The 11,309-nt window shown below is 37.4% G+C and overlaps 1 protein-coding gene across 1 annotated transcript; it reads left to right on the plus strand.

Annotated features, from left to right (window-relative positions):
- Positions 1–556: 556 nt before the first annotated feature.
- On the plus strand, positions 557–10,280 carry LOC144649883 (putative tRNA N6-adenosine threonylcarbamoyltransferase). The gene is made up of 13 exons (XM_078509477.1): positions 557–772; positions 1,072–1,132; positions 4,335–4,393; positions 4,760–5,031; positions 5,267–5,316; positions 5,731–5,809; positions 6,134–6,199; positions 6,787–6,820; positions 7,034–7,090; positions 7,434–7,460; positions 7,641–7,689; positions 7,827–7,925; positions 9,543–10,280. Exons 1-13 carry the CDS (start codon positions 658–660, stop codon positions 9,586–9,588), a joined length of 1,014 nt encoding a protein of 337 aa, XP_078365603.1. The 5' UTR covers positions 557–657; the 3' UTR covers positions 9,589–10,280.
- Positions 10,281–11,309: the final 1,029 nt, after the last annotated feature.

The following is an 11,309-nucleotide window of genomic DNA, read 5'->3' on the forward strand; positions in this document are numbered from 1 at the left end:
GGGCAGGAACTCTTTCAAGGAGGAAGAAAAGGGAGCAGAAGTGAGATTCCCAAAGAAGGAGGGAACCAGGATCAGTTGGGGGAAAAATTCTGTAATATATATCATGCAATAGAAATAGTACAAAGTAGTGGGATCCACTCGAGGAAGGGGTGCGGGAACTCTATAGACCCTCTTCAGACCCCTTCCCCACCCACCCACAGGACTGAATGGAATCAAAAATGATTAAGCAAGAGTCTGATTTGTAATTCCCTTGTATCACTAACATGATAATATACCCAAACTGATGGTAGAATGCAATTTACCACTAGCACTGTTTTCCAGATAGGTGGAGAAAGAACAACAGTGTGTATATCTTGGTAGATGCTAAATTAGATATTTAAGACTTTTGTTACAATCATAATTAAGGAAAGAAAATTATTTCAAATTTGTGCAAAGGGTTAAAAAAGAAACCAAAAGAACAAACAGAAAACAAATTAAAATTTTTACCCCTCACCCGTACCCCCACACCCACGAAAGAGAGCTCCCTCTTACCCATATTCCTTTGCGGTATAAGGTAGAAAAAGACTGGACACGAGCAACAAAGCAAGATGGCGACTTGAGAGAGGAATCTTTGAAAGCTTTCTCTATCTTGTTTCTGCTGTATTCGACTGTTTCACCATGACTATTGCCATCGGGTTTGAAGGGAGTGCAAACAAACTAGGCATTGGAATTGTAAAAGATGGTGTTGTGCTGTCTAATGTGCGAACAACCTACATCACTCCGCCAGGTCAAGGTAAGCGGCAGCGATCAGTGCACGAGGGAAAACAACTTTACATTTGACCTTTCTTGTAGCAGGGGTGTAGCTAAGAAAACATTAAGCCGGATCATCAACAAGCCCAGCTGGCTTTTCTGGCCTTGGCAACTCTAAAAGTTACCCAAGTCTTTGTTTTCATGTGAAATTTCAGCCGGATTTAATTCCTCTTTCAGCCAGTGAAATTAGCTGGCAGCCGGCCCTTAGCGACATCCCTGTTGTAGTTTAACCTATTAAAATTCTCTATCTAAGCGGAGGTAACTTGCGATATCTTTCCCTAGGGTTTCTACCAAGAGATACAGCGAAACATCACCGGGAAAATGTCATTGACATTTTGAGAAGGTAATGCACCAGTCAATTCCAGCAGTGCCCATCCACCCCCCCCCCCCCCGGGCTAGCCCCCCTGGCATTAGCATATTTTTTTTAAAAAAAAAATGGCAAATTCCCCAGGGTGGGGATGAAGGAACCGGGTAAATGCCCCACTCCCGGATTGATTGTTTTCAATCTCTCGATAGTTCATATAAGAATATAATACAAGTTGTTGCTTCTTAGCAATGAAGAAATATCTAAAATTGAGAAAATATACCTTTAAAAACATCCACAAACATCCACGAGCTTCTCTAGTCCTTCATGAACTAACTACCTTATTATAGGAAATTAACGCTTGTGTAAATTAAGATATTTGAAATTAACGTGACTTAAATTAACGCGAATTGTAGGAAAAATTCCTTCCCAATAAAGGAAATTAACGGAAAGGGAGGGTAACATTTCAAAATGAAAGAAATTAACGCGAAGAACACATAGAAAAAACTCTTGTTGAGACAACAGGAACAAGTTTATTTCAACACTAGGCTTATAATCCGAGACGGAAACAATGCTCGTGATAGTAAACCTAAACGTATGGGTTAAGCGATGGGATCTGACCGCTTCGAGCGTCTACCCTGATGAAATAATGCCTTTTCCTAGGAGATAAGAACGTCTGGACTGTATCGAGAAATTGGGGCCAAAAAATGGAAATTAAGGTCGCGGAAATTAACGCTCCACTTAATTAACGAGTGCTCCAATCGGAGAGTGTAGTGTTTGGAATACATGTAGCAACTAAGATTGACACCTGTATTAAGCCAAAGCAGTTACCTTTTGACCATAAATAAATGCAACACACTGCCTCCCTGACCGCGTATTTACTGGCATCGCATGCAACTGGATGACATAATCTGGCATGAGACAGAACACAAAGGAAGGAGAAGAGAAGGAGGAGAAGGAGAAAGAACGCTGGACTGAGAGATGGGGCCAAAAATGGAAATAAGGGCGGAAATAACGCTCCACTTAATTAACGAGTGCTCCAATCGGAGAGTGTAGTGTTTGGAATACATGTAGCAACTAAGATTGACACCTGTATTAAGCCGAAGCAGTTACCTTTTGACCATAAATAAATGCAACACAACATTGTCCTCCCTTGGACACGACGATAAGTTAATTTTACTGGCTTATCGCATTGCATTACTGTTGATGACAATTTAAATCGTGTTTTTTTCGCAATGTAGTGATTTCAGTTTAATTTTCGTTATAATCACAATATGCGAAATTTTCGCTTATTTCCCTCCTCCAACCATTTGACTGCTTATTTCTCTGCAGTTTAATAACAATAGTTGACAAACCAGTATAAAGTGGACTTGGAAATTTTCGGCCATTAAACTCTTCCAACTGACGAAGCCAAACCTATATAACCGTTAGTTAGTTCACAGTGAAGCCACAATTTCCACGTTAAAGAACAGAAAACCGCGGTAAACGTTTTATTTTTTCCAACAGATGGAGTCAGCAGTGAAAGTATTGTTTTTTGCACTGCGAAGATTTTACATGGCACTCTCTCAACGAAAGTTTCATTCATGGAAGGAAATACTTGGGAGATGTACAATTTGCGTGACGGATTGTTGATGTCCGGAAAAGGTCGCGGCCGGTCATGTTGCTTTAAATATTAATTTGGAAGCATTCACTTTTATGTTTGACAAATCAAAGAAACTTTACTTGCCAACTCGCTTTTTGACATGTTTTTGCTGTTTCTTTTACGGCAAAAGACAAGAAATTCTTGCAGTTCGTACCTGGAAACGCGAGGATTTAAATCTTGCATATTAATAATTACATACGATCTTTTGAAAGTAGCCTGCGCCGTATATCGAGGATTTGGTGACACGTCCGGCTGCAACAACGCAGGCTATCTGAAAGCCGATCTTTTGACATGAGTGGAATGCTTGTTCCACTTCAGTGCGCAATTGTTTACAGCTAGCGTTATCTCCGTAGCACTTTTCACCTCACAAACAAACTACAGCATGAGTGTAGTTCAAACACTACACTAAAAATTAACTTTAACAAAAATTAACGCGACTTAAATTAACGCGAATTTTTGAAATTCGGGTTAATTTCATGAAGCGTTAATTTCCTATAATAAGGTAATCTGCAACATAGTCCACGTCTTGACCTATAAACGCCTCCATCACGAATACGCGACTCACTCCACGGTTTTGAAAGCATGTGTCAAATGCCTGGTGGTCAACCCAAGGTACGCAAATGCCCCACCCTCGGGACGGGCAACATCAGGAAATGCCCTGCGGTTGCCCGGGGGGGGGGGGGTGGGGGGATGGGCACTGCTGGAGTTGACTGATGCATAATTTTGTACATCACACACACACACCACATCACATCACCTTTATTCCACCTCGGATTTACAAGGGTAACTGTAGAGCTAATTTTTCCGAGAAAGAAAAGACGAAGTCTGTGAAGATAACAAGATTCACGTTTAATTTCTTGCCCAGGTTAACTGGTTGCAGGTATACAGGGAGGCTGTACCTAATTAAAGGGGTACCTTTTTCAGGTTTTAGGTATATAGAAGGGTGGAGATTTAGGGAAATTTGTCATTTAGGTATGTAGAACAATTTTTTGTCAAAAACATATATAAAAAGGTAAGGGGTTAGACCTCAGGGTGGGGCCTCCCCATTTTTTGGGTGCCCCCCCCCCTCCCTCGGGTTGTATCAGAGCTATCCCTGTAGAGTACTCCCAACGGCCTCCAGGATTGGGAATCGTTAATGTCATGAGGTGGCCACGCAGCCTACAAGGGACCATATGCATAGGTGGTGAAGCTGCAAGAATGGGCCTGCTTACGTCACTTGCCGGTGGTTCTTGTGGCTTGGTCACTTGAGCAGGATGTCCAAAAGTGAGCCTGCTGGTAAGCTAGGGTGATCATATCTATGAGAAAGGTTGAACATATTTTGGACCAAAAGACACTTATTTGCTATTAATTATGAATTATTCTTAATAATAATGATGATGATGGTTAAGTTTTTGGGCGCATTTGAAGAATCTCAACGCGCTCACAATACTATGTAAGAAGGAAGGTACAGGGTTGTCTCAAACAAATGACATAAATCAGTTAACATAAACTAATGCTACTTTTTAGAAACATATTTCTGTACTGTTTTTATGTTATTTACAACAACTCTTTCAGAGTCTTAATACAGGAAGGCTTATGATTGTGAACTTTTCTGTTTAGATCTCTGAAGGAAGCCAATGTCAAACCACAAGAGATAGACTGTGTCTGCTACACAAAAGGTCAATAATTATAATTAGTATCGCATATAAGCTCACCTGGAATATAGATCTCTGTGCTGCCCACAGAGATGTGCTCGCTAAGCCAGGGGGTACAGGATCCTTTGGGAGGGCAAGCAACTAACTTGCAACTAACTGCAACAGTAATGGGTTTTACAAAGAATGGCAACTTTGGGGTCGGGTAGGGATTTTTGGCACCTAGTCTACAACATGGTTGCAAATGTAGCTAAACATGGTCTAGAAGAGTGTAAGGGCTTCAGAGCCCTTGGCACATCGCCACCCTAAAATTCCCAGAGTACCAGACCAGTATTACATACGATCATCTTAAGCAAATTTTCTGAATGCCTACTAAATGACTTGAAATTTCAGGTCCTGGAATGGGAGCCCCTCTAGTGTCTGTGGCAATTGTTGCAAGGACAGTCGCACAGCTTTGGAAGAAGCCTATTGTGGCTGTCAATCATTGTATTGGCCACATTGAGATGGGACGGCTTGTGACAGGTGCAGTCAATCCAACTGTCCTGTACGTGAGTGGTGGGAACACTCAAGTTATAGCGTACTTACAACGACGATATCGCATATTTGGAGAAACCATTGATATTGCTGTTGGCAACTGCCTGGATAGATTTGCAAGGGTCTTAAAGGTATTTAATTTAAGTTTTTCATCTTAAATGGCATTTCAAGCTACAACAAAAAAATTATTTTTCATTAGTAACATGTATGAGGTTTTTACTGGCTCAGTAAATTATGTAAATTTAAAAAAATAGCGTTTTTTCAAAGTGAGTTAAAGCAATTTACCTGCCCAATAAACACTAGAGGTTGTTCTTGTTGTCTTTCAATTGTAAAACATTTATTTAATATAAATAATATTTCTTTCAGCTTTCAAACGATCCAAGCCCTGGATATAATATAGAACAAATGGCTAAAAGGTAATGTGTAATTCTGATGATAGTTTATAGGTTTCATTTTTAAACCTCAAAAGAACCCACTTAAAGCTTGGATATACAAGGGGAAAGTGTGTGTAGTTACTCTTACTATTAATTTTACCATACATTTATCAGTATATTAAGTTATTTTGCATGGGAAGTAGAGAGAAGGGTTTTGGACGATTACTGTAAAGAGTCTGAAAGAAGGTTATAATTTCTTAGCTTCTTTTGAGCTTCTACAAATGAGGTCATGCATGATATACAGGTCTACCAGTACTAAAAAAAATATTTAAAGGCTCTGTCAAGGGCATACCAGTATAAAATTAATTTATGTCAAAATATCAAAATAGGTTGAGTGCTCGGTGTGAGATGAAATATTAAGTTCTATGTTCTTGTGTATTATTAATTTTTGTTTAGGGGAAAGAAGCTTATTGACTTGCCATATACAGTAAAAGGAATGGATGTTTCATTTTCAGGGATTCTGTCCTACATTGAAGTAAGTTTGCTTGCACTATGTTAATGTTTGTAAGCCAGAAAAAAATAAAAAGTATAACAGAAGTTTTGAAGGGAAGTTTTCACATAATTTGAGTGATACTGTTATTCTGGCAATGAATATGACAGCGAATGGTTTAAAATTGAATAGAAAACAGAAGAAAACATAGAAAACATGCTGTTTCATGAAGGGAAATAATTGTGTACTTTTCTGTGCAATTTCAAATCATGCTATTTAGTTTACAGGTTCTGGGATGCACTTTATTTTTATTTTTGTTTTAATATTATATTATTAAATATTATTTTAATGATATTATTTGTTTGGTAGAGTATGGCACCCAAACTACTAGCCTCAGGAGAGTGTACACCAGAAGATTTGTGTTTTTCCCTTCAGGTGAGGACTGTACAAAAAGAAAAAGAAAATATAGAAATAACATGACTGTAGCTGTTAAACTATTAAATAAATCTGATATATGTGTACCAATAATATTGATTTTCAAATATGTAAATAGGTTATCTAAATATAACTTTAGAAAAATTTAAGTACTAGGCTCTTGAGGATTATGATGATCTTCACTACTAAATTAATAAAAAGAACTCTACCCATGTTCAATTAGAGTAACAGCAACAGCAGAAGGCAACTAAAACACAAAGCGGTAGGCCTTATTATTGTTGCCTGATAGCGATCTAAAAACTTGGTCGACATTATTTAAAGTGATTTTACAAGACATGGTCATGATTTTATTTTCCATTTAAAATCTCGAGGCTCTTTTAAAGAACATTTTTTTGTTGTTACCTTTATGACTTGGTATCTTACATATAGCCCCTAACTGGCCAATGCTTTGATGAAATGAGCCAATCAGTTTGCCACAATTCTTTTGATATAGTGCCAAGTTTATTGTTAAAGTATTTTTCATGGTATATAGGTTTCCAAGAACTTGGCTTGTGATGGTTTAATTCTTGTTACTGCTTTCTCCTCAGGAAACAGTTTTTGCCATGTTGATTGAAACAACAGGTAAATGCTATTTATTTTATGTTTATTGAGTTTGTTTACCTTGCAGTTTACTACTAAATAGAAAATAAGTAAATTCAGTCCTAAGCTTTAGGTTACAACTCAAGAAGATGTAATTATTAAGTAAACATACTTAATAAGAATTATAATAGAACTGTGTTACGCTAAGTGTTTCAAGTCCTGCATTTTTACACTGTTTTTTTTAATATGTTTCAGAAAGAGCAATGGCCCATTGTGGATCAAACGAGGTTCTTATTGTTGGTGGAGTGGGGTGTAAGTAATTGTTAATATTAGTTAATACTTTGATTTCTCAAAATTAGCCAAGGGAAGTGGAAAAAGGATATATGAGGAGATTGAGGCAATTGTACGTCATGCACAAAATTAGAGAATATGTTGTCCTTAAATATTTTGTCATTAAAGATGTGGCTATTGTTCATCATAGTTTGAAGCATAGATGAACATTCAGCCTTTTTTCTTAGAGTGGGGCCACTTAAAGGTGTTGATCTCAATGTTTTGAGGTTGATTGTTTATGTTTCATTACATGACTTAATTTGTAAACAAATGAACAGGCATTCATCTGTCATTAAAAATGTTTATTTTGTTCTCTTTATAATAGGCAACAAGAGGTTACAAGAAATGATGGGTAAGAAAAAGTTCTTTCTTATAAGTGACAATAATTATAGGAGGGTTAGAATAGATATGTGCAAGTTCATTGATCAGAGAGATCCCTGGTGTTTGGCTGTCTCTCATTTATGTGAGCATTGATTGTCATTGATGCTGGCTATAAAGTTCCCACTGATAAGAACTGTTTTGAATGCTTCAGGTATTATGGCTAAAGAGAGGGGAGCCAAACTTTATGCTACTGATGAAAGGTATTGTCTTTGTTTGTGTTCTGCCTTAACTTAACAAATGATTAAGTTGACATACAAATGGCTGCTGCTGAAAATCGATTGGTTTTTGTTAATATCTCAGTTGGTGGGATAACTTTAATCAGGTATTTTTTTCTTAGATTTTGTATAGATAATGGAGCAATGATAGCACAAGCCGGCTGGGAGATGTTCCGAGCAGGGTGTGTCACTCCACTGGAGGAAACCACCTGCACCCAAAGGTACACTGCAAGACTATCTACATTTTAAACCTATTTTTTCAGGGCTCAATCATGTCTGGGCATCCAGGACAAGTAAATTTTTCTGTTGTGCAAGTAACTTTCCATGCCCTTCAGTGTTACGTACATAGCAGGCAGCTTTTTATTGACATCCATCTTTTGATGTGCTAAACAAACAAGATGAATTGAATTGGTTTTGGTTGGCTCGTTTCAAACAGCATTTCGAAAGATGGATGTAGAAAGATAGCTATGCTCGTAACTCTGAAAGCGGGTGTGAAAATAGCAAACTATGGATGGGCATGCAACTTCCCTGGGCAAGCAACATCTGAAAGCTGTTTGTCCAAAAGGCAAGCTGGAATTAAAGTTTATTTTTCAAGCCCTTTATGGTAATGCACAATAATATATTGGGACACTGGGCGACTCACTCACTCACTGCATATTTGTAAGCTAATTTGAAGATAAGGCTGTTATAAGGCCTTCAAAGTGGTTTTCGAGACAGGTAACATTTGCTCCAAAATAGCTAAAAATTAATGTTGCAACAATCTTGTTCCATGAGAGCCAACAGAAACTAGCACTGAAAGGGTATACAATGTTTCCCTCACCAAATAGGCAACAGGTGGGTTGTAAAGAAGCGACAAAGCAACATCAGAAAACCCCCTTGGAAGGCCTCTGTTATGTATGAAATTTGTGCTATGAAAGTATGCAAAATTGGAAGTGAGAAAGTTGAAGGGTCTGTTGATCAAGGGCTTAGGAATAGAGAGGGTTAAAACGTTGAGAATTTCCATGTTGTATCAGGGTTGGAAACTAAAATTTCGAAGCACTCGCCATCTGGACAAGTGACCTTCAAATTGCACTCGCCCAGATCAATTTTCACTCGCCCAGTCTCCTCCATTTACGAAAGGAAAATTTAGCCCCTCTCCCCCACAAATAATAAAATATATAACTTAAATTTTGAATCACATTTTGGTCAATCGCGATACAGCCTGCAATATACTTCTTTAATGAAAAATCGCCAAAAATAGACGTTACTCCACAATAAACCATGAGCACGCTAACTTCAAAAGTTGAAACACAGTTTTCAATTTGAAGAGTCTTCCCAAATTCCTGTAGTTTGCAAGCAAAGCGACTAAATTGCGCAGAAAAAGAGGCGGGAAAATCGGGAAATAGCGATCTTGCCGCGTTTCGCGGCTCAGTAGACGAGTTAGTGTGTTTATGTCCAGAGGTGTTACTTCGTACGAACTCGAACGCAGTTTTGTTGGAGATTTCAAAATGTTCTTAGGCTATCGGCTTGTGGACAGTGTGAATTATTTTGAAGTGAAAAGTAAAAGTTACACTTATTTTGAAAAATATATTCTGGACATGAAAATTGTACTCGCCAAACCGGGCGAGTGATCCATGATTTGTACTCGCCCGACAGTTTTGACACTCGCCTGGGCGAGTGGGGGAGCGCTAATTTCCAACCCTGTTGTATAAGGCTTGGAGGAAATAAATTCAAATTAAGAAGGCATCATCGTAGATTACACAAAATACACTAGAGTAAATAGAAAGGGCTAATGCACAGTCAGTAAAATCAAAAAAGAAAGCAATAATCTTAAGTTTGGTAATTATTTTACATGACAGATATAGAACAGATGAAGTTGAAGTTACTTGGAGAAATGACAGTTGATACAAGACAGCATTGTACATGCCTTTTTATACACCAGTGTCCAGTTACCAACAAACATTCTTGTCTTGAGACTGAAATGGATAATGGCTGAATCAGTGTAACCAACCCTTCTGCCCAAGATATAAAAGATCCATTCCTCAATGAAGGCGTGGTGAACATTTGGTAGTGAATGTGTTGTGATAGTTATCTTGCAGAAGGACAACAGTTATTTTATTAGGTAGGTATGCAGTTATGTACTAGGTATTTGTAGACAGTGTTCCTAGCAACAACAGGTAGGGACAGTTACTGAGAAACCTTTCTTCGAAGTGTTACCATGACAACAAATGTTATAATACTGCTTTTCAGAAATTATTATTTTCAATTGTTTTCTTTACTTCAACCTTGGAATTTATTTAAATTATCTTCATTTCAAACTGTTCTTAAACACTTGGTTACCAGAGGGGCAATAAAAAATAAAATCTAGAATGAAGATAGCTTAGTCAGTGTTCCTACATAAAACAGTTATCAAGTTATTAATAATTGAATTAGAAGATTTAGTTCCGATCCTGATCATGTGTTAATTTTTAGTTCATTTATACAAAGCTTTACTATACAGCTGACACTTCAAATAAATACAGCATTTTCTGACAATTTGGTTGGCTCATTTTCAAGCTAATTGTTTTTTTATTTCCCGAAAAAAAAAAATGCCTGGTCTACCGTAGAATTCCGCTTATAAGCCCCCCCTTTTTAACCCCCCCCTTTTTTTCCCCCCTCTCTCCAAAAAAAAAAAAAAATTTTTTACCCCCCCCCTATCCCCCCCCCCCCCCGGTAGAATTTTTAAAAAAGATTTTTTTTTTTTTTTTTTTTTTATTAAATTTTAACCCCGCTCTCTTTTTTTTTTTTTTTTTCCCCCCCCCCCCCCCCCCCCCCCCCCCCCCCCCCATTAAAACCCCCCGCCAACTATGTCAGCAAACTTTGATTTGTTATTCAGTGTATGTCTAAATTTTGATTTTGTGTAACTGTTTATCACACTGAAAATCATGTTAACTACAATAATATTCTGTAATAAACACTTCATTGAACAATAATTGTTATATTATCATTGTCCTTCAACATATGGTATCGTGTGATCATTTGTACTGTATAATGGGCCAGAACTCCTAAAGGCTCACAAAATACTGCTGGAGTTCTAAAAAAATTCAATTGCCTTAACTCAAATGCTATGCACACTGTTATTGATCACTTACTGTTGAATAGCGTACCAGTCAACCACATGAAAACTGTGATCATTTCAAAAAAGCAGTGAACCACTGCATAAGTTTCATCTATTGTTTGTTGCTTTGTTGAGTCAGAAAAACCTTGAAAGTCGTGCAATTTTAGAATTTCATTTTCCCGGCCTAGAAAGTCATGGAATTTAAGTGTGGGTCATGGAAAGTCATGGAAAATGGTTTAGATGGTACAAAAAATATTTATATTGAGTTACATTCATGTCCATGAAATTTTCTATACAATGTCAGCCTACTGTTTGAGAATTTTGTTATAATTTGTGTATGATTAACCATAAAATTTTATAGAAGGCAATAACTTTTAATTACAATAGTTATATTTATTGTTTTTGATGGTTCACCATATAAAATTATTATGACGGTGCTAATAGGAACTAGTTTGTGGTTTCCAGTCAATTTAAACCATGAAATTATTGAAGAGCCTTGCTCTGTCCTTTCAACAATCCACATTTTAAA

The sequence above is a fragment of the Oculina patagonica genome, chromosome 4 (genome assembly GCF_052425735.1).
Source record: "Oculina patagonica isolate OP01 chromosome 4, crgOcupat, whole genome shotgun sequence".
Lineage (NCBI taxonomy): Eukaryota > Metazoa > Cnidaria > Anthozoa > Scleractinia > Oculinidae > Oculina > Oculina patagonica.

Coding starts and splice junctions, on each gene's coding strand:
- LOC144649883 (XM_078509477.1), top strand. CDS start 658: ATGACTATTGCCATCGGGTTTGAAGGGAGTGCAAACAAACTAGGCATT. Junction 1,133..4,334: donor GTCATTGACATTTTGAGAAG/GTAATGCACCAG, acceptor TTTTCTGTTTAG/ATCTCTGAAGGAAGCCAATG. Junction 7,690..7,826: donor CTTTATGCTACTGATGAAAG/GTATTGTCTTTG, acceptor TTTTTTTCTTAG/ATTTTGTATAGATAATGGAG.